The sequence below is a fragment of the Corticium candelabrum genome, chromosome 2 (assembly GCF_963422355.1).
Source record: "Corticium candelabrum chromosome 2, ooCorCand1.1, whole genome shotgun sequence".
NCBI classification, from domain to species: Eukaryota; Metazoa; Porifera; class Homoscleromorpha; order Homosclerophorida; family Plakinidae; genus Corticium; species Corticium candelabrum.
In genome coordinates this window covers 6,824,973-6,844,972 of record NC_085086.1, presented here as the reverse complement: position 1 = coordinate 6,844,972, position 20,000 = coordinate 6,824,973, and the positions used below count along the sequence as shown (strand labels likewise).

General features: G+C 40.1%; 2 protein-coding genes across 7 annotated transcripts in view; both read right to left on the bottom strand.

Moving 5' to 3' along the window:
* The window catches only part of LOC134198518 (ankyrin repeat domain-containing protein 6-like), a 14,253-nt gene extending 5,977 nt beyond the window's left edge, over nucleotides 1–8,276 (bottom strand). Inside the window, exons 1-6 of one of the 3 annotated variants that reach the window (XM_062667929.1) lie at nucleotides 8,222–8,276; nucleotides 7,962–8,078; nucleotides 7,796–7,900; nucleotides 7,575–7,673; nucleotides 5,533–5,631; nucleotides 2,531–2,629 (exon numbers count right to left, since the gene is read on the bottom strand). In XM_062667929.1, coding sequence (XP_062523913.1) covers nucleotides 2,531–2,629; nucleotides 5,533–5,631; nucleotides 7,575–7,673; nucleotides 7,796–7,900; nucleotides 7,962–8,060 — 501 coding nt within the window. In that variant the 5' untranslated portion in view covers nucleotides 8,061–8,078; nucleotides 8,222–8,276. Of the gene's footprint in view, nucleotides 1–2,530; nucleotides 2,630–5,532; nucleotides 5,632–7,574; nucleotides 7,674–7,731; nucleotides 7,901–7,961; nucleotides 8,155–8,221 lie in introns of those variants that run through there. The other 2 variants (XM_062667930.1, XM_062667931.1) reach the window with 2 other exon arrangements.
* Nucleotides 8,277–9,359: 1,083 nt separating this feature from the next.
* Nucleotides 9,360–19,634, bottom strand: LOC134198430 (immunoglobulin-like and fibronectin type III domain-containing protein 1). 4 transcript variants are annotated; one of them, XM_062667827.1, is made up of 7 exons: nucleotides 19,585–19,634; nucleotides 18,509–18,603; nucleotides 15,360–15,554; nucleotides 13,186–13,287; nucleotides 12,089–12,376; nucleotides 11,858–12,005; nucleotides 9,360–9,765 (listed from the first exon to the last, which is right to left on the bottom strand). In XM_062667827.1, the coding sequence occupies exons 4-7, from the start codon at nucleotides 13,199–13,201 to the stop codon at nucleotides 9,636–9,638; spliced, it is 582 nt and encodes a 193-aa protein (XP_062523811.1). In that variant the 5' UTR covers nucleotides 13,202–13,287; nucleotides 15,360–15,554; nucleotides 18,509–18,603; nucleotides 19,585–19,634; the 3' UTR covers nucleotides 9,360–9,635. The 4 variants fall into 4 exon arrangements, with proteins under 4 accessions (XP_062523811.1, XP_062523810.1, XP_062523813.1 ...); XM_062667826.1 differs by lacking the exon at nucleotides 19,585–19,634 and adding an exon at nucleotides 19,104–19,425; XM_062667829.1 differs by lacking the exons at nucleotides 15,360–15,554; nucleotides 18,509–18,603; nucleotides 19,585–19,634 and adding an exon at nucleotides 14,073–14,099.
* Between the last annotated feature and the right edge of the window lie 366 nt (nucleotides 19,635–20,000).

The window sequence follows — 20,000 nt, the reverse complement described above, 5'->3', positions numbered from 1 at the left end:
CCTAAGCAGTAACAAAAACTACTGAAATGTCTAAAGCCATAGATATTATCCGAGTGAACATAGTGCTAAATATCTACATCAAAGAAAACACCTCCCATTTTACCTACATGCGATCTACTTATCTTCTTTAATATCACGCTAGCATTACATCTCTGGATAGTAATATCTGGATAGGATTATAGAAATCTGCCTACACCATCTTGTCCTGAAGTCGGATTCAGTGCTTCTGCCCTCCAAATCTGTTGCTTTCTTTGAGAGTGTTCAAGAAGTTATCAGCCTCCTGACCCCAGAATGCAAAGTGTTCAATGACCAGGGGAAGTAAGTTAAGTGTTGTGCCATCCTGAAGTGACAGAACTCTGTATTTGCATTTCTTTTTCATCTCACATCTCAGTGGCATTCCTGCCTCTTCAGACGCTCCGTTTAAAATGTCCTTGCCTCAAGGGTAAGCCATGCATGCTCATATTCAACTCTGTGTTTGATTCTCCCGATACTGACAAACAGACAGACAGACAGACAGACAGGCAGGCAGGCACGCAGGTTATTTTATTAGGATACAGCATCTCTACACACTAGAATACATGATTATTCAATAATTAAAAGAAAGTGCTTCATAAACAAATTACAAGTTCAATTATTTCAATGTGTGTGAAGCACTGAATGTATCTACCTCTGCTAACTACATTATCCTCCATTAGTCTGTAAGCAGGCAGGCAGGCAGGCAGGCAGGCAGGTAGGCAGGCAGGCAGGCAGGCAGGCAGGCAGGCAGGCAGGCAGGTAGGTAGGCAGGCATCAGACAGACAGACAGAAATACAAACAGACAAGAGACAGATAGAGAGACACACAGACAGACAGACAGACAAACAACATACAGACAAACAAAGAGACAGACAGACAGCCACACGCATACAGACAAACAAACAGGCATACAAAAAATGTCGAAATTAGCGCCCATTTAAAATATCCCACCTTAGGGCGATAAATCAATCAGAATTTACCTTTTTACACCAGATTTATTGCATGCGCTTCCATCTGAATAATCGCCTCATTAGCTCAAGTAAAGATCTTTGTTGAAATAAACCTTTCAAAGAGCGCTATTGTGCATGAGCTTTTGGATGAATGGTCAATTAGTGGTCCAGCTATGTGCACACCTGCAAGCAACAGATATGCCCTCCAACTAGGGAAGAACGTGCTAACTGGGTAAAATTGCATGGTATCCTGTAACCACAAACTCCATTATCTACTCCTTCAAACAAGCAGGCATAACAACAGCCCTTGACAGAAAAGAAGATAAGAGGATTACCTGCCTTGCGGAGAATCCTGTCCTGTCAACAACTAAGTGCAAATAACTGACAGGAGTGTTTATTGGGGTTCAAAAGAAGTCTGGTTTTCTAAATAATTTTGTTAGCATCCCAGGCGCTATTTTCGACTTTACCGTACATACAGAAAGGCAAACCCACGCACAGACAAACAGACAGACAAACAGAATGACAGACAGGCACACAGACGAGGCCCTTGCTACTTTTATCTTGTGTCTGGGCTTTGAGATTAAATAATAATGTATATAATAATATATTTCTTATACACTAAATTCTGGTGCAGTTCCCATAGAGGGCAGTCAACAAACAGACTAACAAACAAACAAACAAATACATCAACAAGCAAATAAAGGACACCCTACATAACAGATTTACAGGACTTCATTGTCTTGTAGCTCACAGCAAACAAGTTATTGTAAGCTATAAACAGAACTTCATCAATTTGTTTGCTGCTATTGTATGTAGTTGATATATATATATATATATATATATATATATATATATATATATATACATATATATGATCTTGACAGACAAATAAAGAGACTGACAAACACACTGTAACGGAGTGCTTGATGGATAAGAGGAATGTGAACCACATTAAGTTGTAAACATTCTAGACAATGATCAGGATCGAAGACAACACACAACCTTTTATGTTCAGTTCCCAATGCCTAGAAATGGCAAACTGACTAACTCTACAACCAGCCGTATTGAAATAATTCCACCGCAGTCATTCAATCAAATCCCACCCTAGTTTCCTTATACGGTAACACAGATGTCAAACCGTCACTTCTTGTAATGCGTCAAACTCCTCAGGAACGTATCACGCCTTGACATTGCGACTTCTTAGACATGTGTCACACAGACAAACAGGCAGACAGGCAGGAAAACAGATAGACCGACAGGCCAACAGATGGGCATAAGGGGAAATGACACACAATCACAATCAAACATACAGACAGACACAAACAAACAATTTACTAATTAACTAATTATTAATTAATCAAGTAATTAACTATTTAATTAAACAATTCAACAAACACAAAATAATTTTAGTTCTATGTCACAAATATTATTCAAATATTGATCACTTTATAATCAACTGAATTGAGAGTCTACATGTCCAATTACAAAAAATATTTATTATCACACTCCAATATCAAATTCACAATACAGTGATTACAATTCACATTCACATCAACATGTCTTACATTGTTTGGTATATTGACATTACATCCATTCTCTAACAGAATACGAACAACTTCGCAGTGATTTTCGAGAGTAGCGCAATGCAATGGTGTCAATCCACACTACAATAACAGACAATTATAATAAGAAACATAAGAAAATAATTAATATAAGAAAACAGACAAACAGACCGACAAACAGAGGGCAAGAAGAACAGTCAGGGATTCAAGACATTTTGGCGGCGCTGCCTTTCTGTGGTATTACAAATATGTAATGTCAGTGATCAGAATAAAAATAACTAGACTTGCCCAGAAAATAGACATTACGGTAAATCGGTACTCAAACAAGCTGTTTTAAGGTAGATAGATTAGTATACGGCCCTGCTAAGACAATGAAGTTTCCTTTAGTAATATTTGTTCTGAAATTGGTTAGCCTGCAATAGCACTGAGGTAAGAGAATCTATGTATTGAGAAAGACAAACACGCAGACAAGACAGATACACACACACACACACACACACACACACACACACACACACACACACACACACACACACACACACACACACACACACACACACACACACACACACACACACACACACACACACACACACACACACACACACACACACACACACACACACACACACACACACACACACACACACACACACAGAGAGATTCCAGGGCGTATACTAAGCGTGACCTCTAGAAATGGAGGACAAAATTTCACGATGCATAGTGGGCACTTTTATTGTCTTCTAATTGAGTGATATGGTAGACTGGAAAAAAGGGTGGTGTATATACTATATACAGTTTTGGTCCTCACACATATATACACAATTTTTATGACCACGCCTACAAATGATGGGGCTCTAGCCCGGTCGAGCCCATGCCACGCTATACCACTGCACACACACTAACAGACACAGACAGACAGACAGACAGACAGACAGACAGACAGACAGGTAGACAGGTAGACAGACAGACAGACACATACAAAGACTTTGTTCTAATATAGACTCTACTTGTACATACGCTAAGAATTTGTGACAGCAAACTAGTCCTCACAATCAAAAAAGTCATAAACTAACTATTGGACTTGGCCTTGAATGTCAAAGTAAAATAATTTTTCTAAATCACAATAATTAGGTGACAGTTTAAAAAGTTTTCTGATGACATGCATACTTTCGCATTACATCACTGTAGAATTATAGAAAATCTTTTTGTCCAATACGTCACGAAAATGGACTCATTAAATTGGCTTCTGGATTTATGGACTGCTGTGATAAACGCTGCAAAATTTCTCTTCTTTTCTGCACATCTTGATACATACCCTCCTGGAACAACCTCTTCTGAATATTTTTCATTTTCTTGTGGTAGAAGCATGACCATTTCCCTTGCTAGCCCTCCTAATAAAGTCCTAATTCCATGGATGAGCAAGTGAAAAATCAAGACCCAAATTCCATCTAGTATTTCAATCAAACATTGTAATGTCTGGACGGTCTTCGGTATTGATGTCCTTGTTCTGTTTGATGGCAAAGATGAAAGTCAGACAGGCACCCACTCCACCCATTCAAGACGGATTTGCGAGACCATACAGGTCCACCCTCATAACACAGGTTTTATAAAGACAGACAGACAAACAGGAGAGAGAGAGAGAGAGCCTAGCTTTTGGTTTGTAGTTTGCAAGTTTTAGGTTGTTTAGTGTTGGACTTGAGTTACGTGCTTTGCAGTGATATATCATAGTTCCATTTTTAAAAATATACAGGGTTCTCCCCAGGATTTCAGGAAAGCGTAGCGCTAGCCCCTCCCCTAAGACTACGCCCTTTCAATGACGTCAAGACAAAGTCCCAATTGCAGTCCTAATCTATTATCAGTATATTAGACTTGCTGCTGAAAATCATCTATACTAGTTGTTGTTTACAGGCTGTCAGCTATCAGTAACCCATTAGTTCGAAGAGCACGAATTTAGCATGGGCAGCTGTTGAAGTCAAGATATTGCTGTGACTTGCAACCATGCATTGACAAACCTGTTAACTAGTCTACTAAGTAGCAGTGCACGTTTGCTAGATACACACTATGACACAATTGAATGCATAAACACAATGACATACTATTTATTAGTAATCATTGCTTCAAACAGTGACTGAGTTTATACCCTAAGGTTGCTGCTAGGTTAGAGAGTAATAAGCAAAACTGTATTCAATCTTACAAGCTGTCCACTGTATAATGAAATTATGCTGACTTTGTTACAATATTGTAATGCAGCTGTTCCTCTTGGAAGCCCATTCCAGACATGCAGCGTTAAAGTCAAAGTCTTCTAAACAGGGACCTTCAATAGAGATAAACAACAGCTGCACTGTGATTTTGTTGCTCAGACCGGGTTTCTCAGAGGTGTCTTTATCCTAATCAGTGCAGAAAAGCCCCTCTTACAGTGAGCAGTGGAAGCAGGGATTAGCTGGGCAATGGCTGCAAGGTTACAAATGTTTGAAAACACTAAGGAAAGGTTCTCTTTCTTCACAATTGTAGTCATCACTTCTTGTTCTGGATGGCAAAGAATTTGCACTTTGAAGTGGCACAACTGTTGGAATCTGACTGGAACTATTTTTGCAGTGCTTTTACGTGCTTTGCAGTGATGTATCTAGTTTCATGTTTAAAAATATATGGCAGACAAGGCAGACTGACTGACAGGCAAACAGACAGATAGATACCGTATTCTAGCTCATATAGACTCAAAACACAGACAGACATATAAACAAACAATTAACGAATAAACCAATTATTAATTAATATACTAATTGCTAATTAGCTAATTGTTATCAATATAGTAATTGACTAATCAATTATACAAACACAAAACAATTTTATTTTTTATTTCCTTAATATTGTTCAAATTTGATCATTTTATAATCAACTAGATTGAGAGTCTAAATACAATCAGAATGCATATTTATTGTCACACTAATTCACACTACAATGGTTACAAATTTATCATTCACATTCACTTCGACATATCTTACCTGGCTTCTAATATTGCTATCACATCCATTCTCTAACAGAATACGAACAACTTTGGAGTGATTGCACGAAGCAGCACAATGCAATGCTGTCTTCCAACTCTACAATCACAAATAATTATGATAAGAAACATAAGAAGATAATTATAAATAGAAAGCAGACAAACAGACAACAGACAGACAGACAGACAGACAAACAGATGGTAAAAGGAACTGTCAAGAATTGAAGACATTCTGGTGACGCTACCTTTCTGTGGTATTACAGAAAAATAATTTCAGTGCGATCAGAAGAAAATTAACTAGATTTGTTATGACAAAGACATTATGGTAAATTGTTAGTCAACCGAGATGTTTTTGCGGTAGAAAGATTTAGTATACAGCACTACTAGGTAGCAGAACACGTAGATTAGTAGAATTTGCTCGGAAATTGGTTAGCCTGTAATATGGTTGGAGCTGCAAAACGTATTTGGTGCTATGAACTTTGACTCAGTAGGACACTCCCACGCATCCTGCTAAAGTATGTACCAGTATATGTATGAGTGGTAAAGTATGCACTATAAGAGCTGCCTTCATTCCAGGATCAGGGTCATAAGACTCACTTTTGCTTAGTCAGGAGTAAGAAATTGCTGTTTACTTTAACATATCTGTAATAGCTGTACACGCAAATCAGTAATGGGCGTGCTAAAGCTTTACTAATATTACAATCTTGGCACTGCACTGGGACTGCAAAATTGGCTTGGCATTATATGCAGTGCTATAGTGCCAGATGGGCATGCCTGCTGTAATAGCGGTGATGTAAGAGAATATATGCATTAACAGACCGACCGACAGACAGACAGACAGACAGACAGACAACCAGACAGAGAGACAAAAAACAGACAGATAAATGAAGACAAATATCCAAACTGACAGAGAAAAGGACAGTAAGAAGTGAGACAAAGTAACTATTCTGCACCATCTGACACCAAGATGGAATGTCTGTCACAACGTTTCAGGCACACGGGCCTTCTTCAGGTGACTGTTTGAAATGACTGGTGACAATGGTATTAAGGGCTAACTAGCAATCAGACACTACGATTACATCAATAGAGATTATCTGGTTTTAGATTCATGCCAAGAGGTCAGTAAGTGTTCAGTTAGAGTAGTTTTCTGATGGTGGTATGGGTACAGATGGTTTAGTTTTGACTGATATACTTCTCGGAATGACATCACCCTTGAAACTAGAAACTGTAAAATGGTAGTGCCCAGAAAAGATTGTCAGTTGATGACACATGTCTTCTAGTCTGTGTAGTAGATGGCTTGTTGGATTGTCAGATACTGAATTGAAAGGCGGGACTGGATCCTTGAGAAAAGATACAGGCACTCCCTGAGAAGTACACCTCTGGGTAGAGTAGTGGAAGTACCAACAGTCACGTCTTTAGTGCTTTTACCATTGTCACTAGCCATTTTCAAACAGCGACCTGAAGAAGGTCTATGTGGCCAAAACATTCTGACAGATATTCCATCTTGGTGTCAGATTTTGCAGAGTAGGTACTTTGTCTGACTTCCTACTGACTTACTTCAGCTACAACTGTGGTGAAAGACGTGGCTGTTGGTGATTCCCACCACTGTATTCCAGAGAAAAGACAGACAGACATAGACACACACCCAGACTGACAAATAAACAGACTAGAAGATAGACAGACAAGCAGACAAAGAAACACACACACACACACACACACACACACACACACACACACACACACACACACACACACACACACACACACACACACACACACAGAGAAACATCCAGACTGACAAACAAAACAGAGACAGGCAGACCAAAAGCAGACAGACAGATGGACAAACAGACAAAGATATATTAATCATAATTTTGTTAAAAGCAACCGACATATAAAATGAATTTCTACACATTGTTTATATTTCTCAACTTTCCAGTAATTCAATAATATTACAATGATATTCATATTAATAAATTTATTATTAGTACAAAACAACTCATACATCATATCAACACATCAACACATACTACTACAACTTACCCGGTTACACTGCTGATTAATATCAGCATTAGCTGATAATAACATAACAATTAGGAAATCATCACCATGAGATGCTGCAGCCATTAGAGCAGCTGTACCCTGCAACAACAATAATATGTATTTAATATAATATTTGTCCTATCACAAATCTCATCACTTCATTGAAATATCATTCTATTCATTCATATGTTCGTTCAAATTCATTCACTCTCGACACTTACACCGTCACTAGTACCAGTTTTGTTTACATCAGCTCCTTTCTCTACCAAAATTTGTGCAATAGATAGGAACCCTTTCCCACAAGCTGTCACCAGTACAGGAGTTCCCTACAATAGAGTGAGCTGTTATCAACAAACAATAAAACGAGTCACTCAGTCACTAACGTACATAGAAATTAGACGCATCGGGTGAGGATCCCGACTCCAAAAGTCTTTTAACCTCATCAAAGTTGTTCTTCTCCACTAGTGACGCTAAGTTATCACCCATGTCTGTTTCTCACTCATTCTAACATCACATCAACACACCAGTAGAACAACAAATCTTTACATGCAATTTCACCCAGAAACGAGAAACCACTCAACAAGACACTCTCACACGACGAAGTTGCACTTGATCACCATAGCTATTACATTAACACTCAACCTTACCAATAAATGTTTTATTGCACCGGATTTCAGTCTGAGCTCAAGCTCCAACAGTACAAGTATGATCGGGGTCTCGAACTGGAGAACGCATGCGTCCGAAATCTAAGTCACGTGAGTCACTTGCACAAAATCGGGATCGAATTCTCTTCTAATTATTTGATAACTTACGAAGGTAAGGCTGGTTGATATATATTCCTCCCGGCCACTAAATTTTCACTTTCCTTGTCAATGGCTAATTAATAGTAATGTGCCAAAAATTGAGTTTTAGAACTGAATGCAGACTTACTACTGTACAGTAATCCGAACTGAAACAGAAGGAAGCTGAGGCTGCTCTAACTAACAAATCGTAACACGTTACAGTACCGGTATTACACAAGGCAGTCACGCGAGTCACGTGCTCATTACGGCCTTTTCGCGACTTATGCTAGAGAGAGAGAGAGAGAGAGAGAGAGAGAGAGAGAGAGAGAGAGAGAGAGAGAGGGAGAGAGGGAGAGAGGGAGAGAGGGAGAGAGGGAGAGAGGGAGAGAGGGAGAGAGGGAGAGAGGGGGAGAGGGGGAGAGGGGGAGAGGGGGAGAGGGGGAGAGGGGGAGAGGGGGAGAGGGGGAGAGGGGGAGAGGGGGAGAGGGGGAGAGGGGGAGAGGGGGAGAGGGGGAGAGGGGGAGAGGGGGAGAGGGGGAGAGGGGGAGAGGGGGAGAGGGGGAGAGGGGGAGAGGGGGAGAGGGGGAGAGGGGGAGAGGGGGAGAGGGGGAGAGGGGGAGAGGGGGAGAGGGGGAGAGGGGGAGAGGGGGAGAGGGGGAGAGGGGGAGAGGGGGAGAGGGGGAGAGGGGGAGAGGGGGAGAGGGGGAGAGGGGGAGAGAGAGAGCAGCTACAGTAGACGGCATTCTAATCATACAATTCAAAGTAAGACACCTCTGCCTTTACCTTTCAGTCGGGGTCTCTCCATTATTTCCTGTTGAGATCTGCAGAAATATACTTAACGCACGATAAAATTAAAAGCCACTTCAGTGTGCTGCTCATCACTATTATACCAATAACACGACTAGCAAGGCATTCCATCTTAATTTTGTGTAGAGCATTACTAGACATTAGTTCTCACGACATTCACACGCGACAGTACCGTTTCATCCACAAACATGCTGCAGCCAGAAGCATCAAATTGCAATATATTTAATGACATTTACTACCTGGATTAAACTGTAGACAAACGTGAACATGTACCACAAAGGCTGCAATAAGACAGCAATAAACCTAAAGCTATTACGTGGCTACTCAACATAACAGTAACCACTCTTCATCTTTCTATACAACAACAGTCTTTCTCGAGATCCATCTATATATCCTATGTCAGCACTATGCATTTCATGTTAACACTGAGCTGTAAAAAATCTCGTTTTGCCACGTCTGTATGTAAGCCTGATTATTCTCCTAGAGCAGGTTTCTCACTGTTCGCTACTAAAGGATTGCTGCTGCTTCCATTCATACTTGTCAGCTCTGTCAGCTTCGGATCGGTTCTGCAATGATCTTGTGCAATCTCTTCTGTTTCTTGGCTAAAATAGAAAATAAAAAATTCAAAAATGATTCTAGATTGATGTCGTGTTCTAATGAATGTCACGTGGCGCAATACCACAAAACAACTACATAGCAACATGAGCTGTTCAACAAACGATTATTTGCCTAAGCAAAAATAAAGTTTACAGACACAAAGTTGACATCCCAGTGACCGTCTGTCTGCAAATCAATATCTGCATATCAAAATCTGCATAGTCAAACAGTTTTTGATGGACTTTGATTTAGACCCACACCCATGAATGAAGCTGTGTTCTACTCGCTTCAGAATAACAAGCACACATGCGCGAGAGTGGACGTGTGTGTGTGTAGCTGAGTTGTTTAGAGAGTTGCATTGGGAGAATGAGAAACATCAGGGACATTAAGGTCGTAGGTTCCCGGACGAGTACAGACGTAATTTCCTTGGGCTAAAATTTGCACAATTGCCTCTCTCGACCCGAGAGTATTAATGAGTACCTGGTCTTTGACTGGGGGTGGACTAGACTGCTGGCTTGGCAAGAGATCACGAAGTATATATGTGTACATGTGGACTTGAGGTCCAGTACCACGGCTGTGCCAAAGTCAGTGCCCTTCGATGCTCTTGCCACGCATTGAGGGGTTCATAAGCTCGGCCTAAAACTCCGAGTAGCGCCGGGGTCCCTACCTAGAAATAGGCAATGGGGTGATATCTTTGGAACCTTCCGAAGGACATATAAATTTGTCCATTTGTGTGTGTGTGTGTGTGTGTGTGTGTGTGTGTGTGTGTGTGTGTGTGTGTGTGTGTGTGTGTGTGTGTGTGTGTGTGTGAACAATCATAGAATAAAAGTGGCACTGTAGTATTCCTACACTGTACTACTGTACAAACTACATCGTGCCACATACCATATTATCTGTATCATATTGCTGTATCATGGTGTAAAAAGCCATGCTATTGCAAGAAGTGACTTGGAATAACCACAATACATCAAAGAACAACATCAATTTGTATTTCTATCCAAATATACAGTCCATCAAACTCAGTGACCATCTAATCTCTATTACCATAATTTAATTGAAGGTGCTCTTACAAGTGTGAATAATAGATCAAAGTCAGTGCCTACTCCACCACCTCAAACCACAATCAATCACCAATAATACAACATCCAACAGCACAGCCACAGCAATGACCATAGCAAAGAAAGATGCAAGTATGAAAATTACAAATACCAGCTGAATCTTAAAAAATCTGGGAGTACAGATGGCACCTGTCTATGTCAGACATTGTTCTAAAGTTAGGGTTAGGGTGATGATTAGGCTTAGAGTTAGGATGTACACTACTAGTACACTAACAACATCTTAAAAGTGTCAGAGCTGGTGTAGCAAATTATTCACAGCAAGCTTGCCAACATGTTGAAATTAAGACCAAGCGTGCTGATTACCACGCTAACATGCTGGCTAACATTAAGACTTTCATTAAGACTCTCAAATACGGATTTCAAATTGATCGGTCACTCAGAGTCGTAGCTGCCATTTTGTCAAATTTTTGTTATGTCGCATGGGGCCTTAATTAATGGCCATGAAATCTTCTTAGAGCGTGTTCACACCAACATCTGGACTAACTATGATTAGGCCAACATTCGCGTTCACACCTCTAACTATGATTAGCAAGTCACATGGGCATGGGAGTGTAATTAGCCTAATAATAGTTTCATCTGTCATATCAGGCAGAAATTCACGTGAATTGTCTTGACCAATTGGTTGCTTTAGATTTCGAAGAGAGAAACATTTTGATTGCTTTCTCTGACAGCTCTTTCAGGGACAGCAGGATGTTGTCACACGTACAGGGATGCAGGTAGTAGCCTCAAACTTCCAGACCAGAAAGCGTGCCACTAATGCGGTCGAATTACTACTGTTTACAGAGTTAGAATGGTGTTACACTAATCATTATTAGAACCAGTGTGAACAAGTGGCGTTGGTGCGCTAACACCAAACTAATCATGATTAGGCCCAGTGTGAACATGCTCTTAATTGGTCAGCCAAAGGCGTCGGTTGGCCAATATTTCATGCTCTGACTGAATACATACAAGATATGACAATGTGTGGTGCATAACTTACCGTGGTGACGTGAAGGCTGGTCTGAGCACAAAGATGTACAACAGAACAAAAAGAACAATCAAAAAGACTGGAATGATGATGGCACAGCACATAATGATAATCAGTGAGGTGTCACCGTCCTTGGTTTCTACATGCTCCAACCGGGGCACTGCAAAGTCATTATCAATTCATCAGTCAACAGACAAATAGTTTCTCACTATCATCATGCTCCTCGTTATCACTTCATATCACCTTCAGTTTTGACTATCAATTCTTCACTCATTTGTCCTGAACCTGCACCGCTCACAGCTTTTACAAATACAAAATATGTTGTGTTTTGTTTCAACCCGCCAACTGTCTTCTCTAGCAGTGTTGAACTCTTCGTTCGAACAATGAGACTTTCTCCCTCTCCTTCAGGTCTCAACGTGATTTCGTACTGTTTGATTTCACCATCAAATGGTGCTGTAGGTGCTAGCCACTTGATTGCTACACCTCCTGTCTCCAAAGGGGATACCTCTAGAAGAGTTGGGGGAGGAGGGGCTGATACACAATTGAAAAAAGTAAACACAACAAAAACTTACACAATAACTATAATTATTGAGACACAATTGATTCAATAGTACAACTCTAATTAATTAAGTAATTTACAATCTCAAAAAATTTGACTACAAAAAATTATTGTAGGGGAATTCCAACACATAATTTTCATAGTAATAACTACCCAAATTCTAGTACACCATTCCTTGTTATTAAAATTTCGAAAAAGGGTTTTCTGATATAATGGGGAAATGTCAACCTGGAAAAATAATGACATTTGAATAGCTGAATTATAAACTCATGGATGCTGCTGTACACTATTACATTCAATTTAATTAATAGAAGAAAAGATTGCAAATCATCGGCATAGAAAACGTAGATTTGGTTGAGGGGGCACACATTACCTAGGGTGTATGACTTGGCAAACAAGGCCAAATGTGTTATTAATCATTCAGATAGATGTATGTTACACAGCCAGAAAACAGTACGCTAATATTGTATTAACACTATAGTGTTAATTCAGAATGCCATGTCAACATTATCAATTTCTATGTCTGTCATCCCTAAATATTAGCAGGTCACTGAACAGGTACACAGCTAAACATGAGTACATCTTGAAAAAAATTAAACTTAGCCAAAAACAGTGGAGGGGCACATGGCCCCCGCTCCTTCCTACGGGTATGCAAATGTTCTGTACAGTCTTATCATGAGATTTCCTATACAAAACCTACCACGTACAGACAATTTGCTAATACATTGTTCTATCTTCATTCTTAAGAGCAAAATCAGTAAGCACACAATGGCCATCTTACGTGCATCAATGGTCATAACTTTAAGGATGGCAGGGATACCCTCGGTTCCTGTCTTCTCCTCTCGTATAGCATATAATCAAAAAACGTAATTAGTGTGTCCACCTACAAGAAACACAAAAATCATTCAGAATATTGCAAGATGCATGCTACCCTAATGTTCAATTCAAGCTATGACATGGATACTACAAAACATTCACACATACTATTTTCAAACATTTAACGTTGTCATCAAAATTGTTGGCATGAAACACAAGCTATTTCATAAATCACTCAATTGGATCACTCAAACACTAGTTTTCTGTGCAAAAATAACTTGAAACTACCATGAAGGTAACTAGAGTAAAGGGCTCTCGCTACCGTGTGGCAGCGTGACGCTGTGCCACGCTCCAGTAGGAGTGAGCCACACTCAGAAACGGTAGATAGGAGTCCAAAGTCTTAGAGCTAAGCAATGTATGAGAATTCCATACAACTGAAACACGATACTACATTACCTAGTAATGGTGACAAAAGCAACAAATGTAGGCTCCTACAAGATAACAAGAGGTGATAGCTTGAACCTCCTTCCAAATGTAGGTACAAGTATTGATTGCAGTCCCGGATGTGCTACATCTGATTCTAGTCCCAGAAGCCCTTCCAGTGATGAGCATAGTACACCTCTTGTCTGGGAAGTAGCACTTAGAATCTACTCTAGAGTAGTCATGCCTTCATGTGAAGGAACAACAATGTCAATCAACCCCTGACTAGACAGAGTTTCTTTAGTTCGTCTACAAAACTTATCCATGCGTAATCTATGAACATCGCTAAGGGCCTCCTGATGATCGCCACTGATTTCCTTGCCAGGGCATTTAAACGTATGTTACACACAATAGCTACAATACAAAGTCTACCTCACTGGAGATCAGCACAAGTTCGCATGTCCGACTGTAAAAAGCAGACTTGCATGCATTGTTGACCTGCCCATCCCGCCATGCTCCGAATAATCTGTAGGGAGAACCCTGATAGTTATACTGACATATGGTCTAGATGCCAAGAACAAATTTTCATTTCAGTGTACCAAAACAACTCAAGTGTGCTGTTCTATCTTCCAACTTTCATTATAACCATCTTACTTTTAATCACTCAGTCAAACATTAATTAAAACAGATCTGATTAACTTAATTAACTGACAGCATCTAGTTTCAAAAAAAACATGTTCATTCTGTTGTCTGTAAAATGTTTGATGCCGGCACAAATGCAAAAATGATATTCTACTTTCATGGCTCTGCCCACGTGGGTCGGTGTGGGGCAAGCACAATCCGTATATACTGTTGACCAACAAATGCTAATACTTAGTTAAGTAACAATCTCAAATTCAATGTGTTTGGTGGTTATTCCAAAAGACTACTTGTAGATTCATGGACAAGTATTCAACAATCTCAATCTTCAATGGTACTTTTTCCAGCTTCTGAAGCCTTTTCCAACTCTTCTAACTTCTCAGACAGCTACACGGTGTATTGATCTTTTACTCACACGTGACTCACAAATGATTTCACTTATCCCAGCATACGTCAATATCTACGTGCATTAGTCTTGCCACGTGCTCGTCATGTCGCTCTTCAATGATTTCTGTCTCAAAGATAGTGCCAAAAACCTTGACAAGATAACTTTCTTGCTGAAATGAGAGAGACCATACTGACTGAGGTGAAGCAACTAAAGAAGACAGCATGTCTTGTTCTTAGATATATACTCTATTGTGTCTCTTACAGAGTCTTCAGCCCATAATGTAATTCCTGGACAAATCTTGATTTTCCGATTAATAATCAAGACGCAAGTATAGAATTTCTATCTTACCACAGCATTCTACTCCAAGAGAGAAGCCATAAGTACCACCAAAGTCAGTCTAAAATGATTTGTAGTGACTGATACACTATACAGTGTGTAACTGGCTGTACTATAGTCTTTTCATAACATGAGAATGTACTTACAAATAGAGCAATGATACAAAGAACTACCACCCAACAACTATAAAAATCAATTTTGTAATTTGAATTCAACAGCTCTTTGACATGATCACTACAAGCAATGAAGAGCTCAAACGACAAAATGAAAATCTAATAAGAGAGACGAGACACTACACTCCAATACGATATAACAGATGCAACATAACATACGAACCACAACAAAATGTGACTTACGTAAATTGTGTATGATGACATTTGTTACATTCAAATGAAACGTAATATGAATTGCACGCTTTGGCTGGGCCTCAGGAAAGTAATCAATCTTATAACCGAAGAAATCTGTTGTCACATTTGGTGCCTGCCAGGTCAAGTGTATCCGATCATAAAATACTTGCTCATACGAACTAAATTCCAAAGGAGCAGGCAGAGCTAGAACACAAAGACACAATCACATCCAACACAAGAAAAGAGTGACTCACTGTATCCACAGTGTACGTCATAAACCTTATTGAACTAATATACTACAAAGCTAATACAAAATTGCACCATTTTGACTAAGACATAAAATTGGTAAGCCCTATAAATCATGAAATAACTGACGACAAAACGACGCTTTTGGCTGACAAAATGAGAAGATTGTATGGCCATTTGCCATGACAAAAATTTAACTTAAATGGCAGATACCGCTCTGAGTAGCAGATCAATATGAAATCCTTACTTCATACTCTGCTATGTTACTATCATGTTACAGTGTTTTCTTGCCATTGGCCAATATATCAGAGATTTACCTAAAGTCAGCTTGACCGAGTCTAATAATTATACCACCATGCTGATATAAAGCAATGAAGTGCTAGCATATGCGAGTAGGTGGGTTCATGAGGCTATTATCTGCTATGCACATGCTTCAAAACCAATAACAAATGACCCGCATGTATGAATATGTGAGAAATGCAAGGAATCATAATCATGTAGTGACAATACTGTACTGACAAATGATGAAGAAAATAAAGATGAAGCAACAGAAGATAAAGAACAATATATAACAGAAGTTTACAAAGTATTGGAGTAAACTTAGACTCTAATTTAGAGGCTCCACTTCATTCATGTTACGTAAATTCAATGTTGCATTTTAAAATTTCAGCTCCATATTCATACATGTTTGTGTGAATTTCTGCAGAATATTTGCATCTTTGCTATAAACGTGCTATAGGATCTTACTCAACATCATGCAGTAGTAATTTGTGGTTTGTACCCAGGCCCGGATCCAGATGGGGTCAGGGGTCGTAACCCCCTCTTTTCCAATAGGTGTGGTTCAATAATTTAATTAGAAAACAGAAAATTAGTAATGCTATAATAACTGCTACCAGGTGAACCCCATCTTTCAAAAATTCCTGGATCCAGAGGGCCTAATACCCACATTTACAACATGCCAAGGAACCTAGCAATCAGAGCCTGCTTGGTTCACAATGTCGAGTGAACTGATACGTGGTGGTAGTGAAGTGGTGGTAGTCATAGTAGCAGCAGAGTCCTCGCTAGGGATTTTTAGGAGCGTGGCAGCTTGGGCGGGTCCACGACGCATGCCGTCTTCTCTCTATGCATCATTGCAATTGCGCCAGACCAGAAGTATGGTCCAAGCAAACATGTGCACTTGAGCCGATCTCAAGTGAGGTGTACTTTGCATTGTAGTTATTACACAAAACATGTTCAAGTCCATTCTTTATAAGAGCCTAGATTTGTGGCTTTGTTGTGCCACGCTACAGCAAGAACCCTGAGTAGCTTTGAGAACCAGTAGACGTTGAGTTAATCCGTAGAGAATTAAATACCGATTGATATCTTGCTACTGTTTGTGCTGTGCTACTGGTGCCATTGCTGAGAGATGAACTGCAATGGTAGCACAAAACTATACAATGACTGATGGATGATTCACTTGATACCACATTAGCTCTTTAGTTAATTTAGGTGCTATATAAACTGAAGCCCATAAGAGGGCACAATTGTTTTAGAGGTCTCTAACTGAGGTGTCTTTCATTACCTAACTATTTTCACGTAGCGCCTCAATAATGGCTTTAATGATACAGCACTACAATATTACTGAGAAATTTAGTGTATTTCTATTTACAACAAGTTCGGTGTTCAAGCCAGAATTTGAATCGAGCAGGCAATGAGTTACCAATACAAGCACCTTCTCATACAACAGTCAAAAGGGAATACTGCTTTCTGTCTTTCCTACCTTTGCACTACCTTTCCCAAATGCTTTAGAGTCATTGGTATCACTACCAGACCCTGAATCAAAACACATCTTCATGTCCATCAACTCCATATAACCAAGAGTTTCAGACCGTTCAGCTTGCGTATTATTTTGCTTATTCTGAGAAGGACAGATAAAACTCTTTTTCTGAATAGGAGGGTAAGTTACTGAGTAGAAGGTTGAATGTGACATCATATCAATTTTTGAAATACTGTTTCAATGATGATGAGCCTTGCCAAAGCCCAGACCGTTTGCCACATCATACTGTCCATTCTGTCTCGATGGCATTAAACTTTAGCTAATCTCCTTTTTCCATGTGCTAGTGTCCTGCTGCAAGTTTGAGCTAGCAGAACCGTGCACGCACAGTCCCTGAATTGTACTCAATGTAGTTCATGCCTGCTCAATTATAACTCAAAATGAAAAGGACTCATCTGAGGTGGGCCAGAGCACATGAAAAATGAAGCAAAGTATCGACAAGTGCTGCTCAAAAAACCTTTCTAAAACACTACATTTACATAGGCATTCTTATTGCCTTGCAGTTAATAAGCCACAACAATGTGGCAATACTGTTAAGTATGTTGCAATAAATTTGAATTTTTTGTTGGATAGAAAATAATCTTTCAACTTCTGAACAAGCATTAGCCTACTTGTCGGTAAATGTAAGACATCAAGATCACCAGTAACATGGTTGTGAAGATGTCGCAGTTAACATCAGTTGCTATAAAGATACACAATGAAGAACTGTAGGACAGTAAACCTACATGATGTATAATCCAGTTGTTCTTAATTAACAAACTAATTTTTTCAGAAACTGGGACAACAACTTACTGCCACTACCAATTCAGGCAAACAATGAAACTGAATAAGACATATCTCACAAGCTATATACATACACCTGTGGTAATATCAATGCACTCCAGCATAAGACACAGACTGAGAGAGTCAACTAATCAGAGAAAGCATTTTCAATCTGCCACTTTCTTCATCTGACTTCCACAAGCCTACTAATGCTCATAATATAAAAAGAAAACCGAAGCAGACACACCAAATTGTTACATAGATTATAATAAAATTCCTATTTTCTTTAAAAAAACACTAATGCCTTTATGTAACAAAATTATTGTTCAACTCTTACTTTCATTTTGTGCTCCTGCTTTTGTCAACAGAGCAGACACTAATGCACACCACATCATCTTGTGCAGTAGACATTTTGTGGACTTCATCACCTCACTGTGAAATGCACACAAACCAGGCTATTATTAAATGGTCACTGCTGGACTACACTGCTGTGTACTAGCAGTTGAATGCATGTTTTTCAAGAGTATGTTCATTAGAAGAAACCACACAATAAAATACAGTGTATCTCATCCTCATACTAACATGCATCTCATGCAGAGTCATGTCAGGTACCGTGCATGAATGTCCAGTATTCCACCAAGCAATAAGCTCACAGATGCATTCTGCTATCTCGATAGCATAACTAAACGGGGTTGAACACAAGCAATTTGCGGCATTCTCTTGCAGCTAAAAGGATCACCTAATTAGACTGGTACAGTATCCAGTCCTCCTCCTCGCGCGCTCCGCGTGTTTTGGCACGTGCATTTTGTTCCACTTGCATCAAGAACAACAAACGCACGCGTTCTAGAGATCAGGGCAACACAGATCAACACCTGCGAGACACCATAGACAAGCGAGGGCCGACAGCGCTACCAACCCAATGGTTTACGTACTTCCTCTGCACAAACAGTACATGGCATCCCCTGGCCGCATTACAACTAAATCAATCCCCGTTTCTGCGGTATCACATCATAGGTCTGATCTGTCAAAATTGCGGAAACAGGCACCACATTTTGAGCCTAAAGCAAATCCAGTCACACACCATTACTGACACTAATCACGAATCTCGATCGACTGATAACATTTGCAACTGTAGACGAGCACATCAGAGAGGCTGCTAAACTCTATCACGGGCCTGGTGTGAAGCACCATAAAGAGAGCCGTCGAATTAAATCGACTCTTCGGCTCCGACGCTAGTTAGTCGAAGCATCAACGAAGAAATCGCTCAAAAACAAAACGAAAGCCACAGAAGGGATCGAACTCAAGCCACAGTGACCATTCCGTCACAACAACAGAGCGATAAATAGGAGATCCTGTGCGACCAGTGGCGCTTCGTATCGCCCATTGTTCGCGACTAGCTGTCGCACATCATACAATAGCCAGTGTGCAGTTGATTGACATTCCTCCCTCCAGCGAATCCGATCACTCAGTCCCACGCACTTGTGCCCGAAAGTCGAAATAGGCGCGATGCTCTCACCGCACGAGCTCACCTTTCTGCCGAAAATGCGAACTCAAACACGTGAGACGAATCGAGAAGCGAAAAACAACAGAGAAAGTCGACAGGTGGAAGAAAGGAAGGAAACTGACAACTTCCCATGCACGTGCCCGGATAACAAGTCAACAAACATTCCTCTTGCGACCATGGATGAACTAAAGGGGATCGAACCGTACGAGTCGCTCGTGTGAAACAGACGACAGCCGACCGTCATGCAGGCGTCTAGATGTGACAATTGGGTATCTCAACCGAACGCAGGTGTCAAATTTTGCGTAAACCTCAGGCACGTACATGA

Bases quoted from the DNA above. Each gene is read 5' to 3' on its own strand.
- LOC134198430 (XM_062667827.1), bottom strand. The intron at 12,006-12,088 runs GTGATATGAAGT...ATGACTTTGCAG, and splicing joins ATTGATAGTCAAAACTGAAG to TGCCCCGGTTGGAGCATGTA. The intron at 9,766-11,857 runs GTAAGTTATGCA...TTTCTATTTTAG, and splicing joins CCAGCCTTCACGTCACCACG to CCAAGAAACAGAAGAGATTG.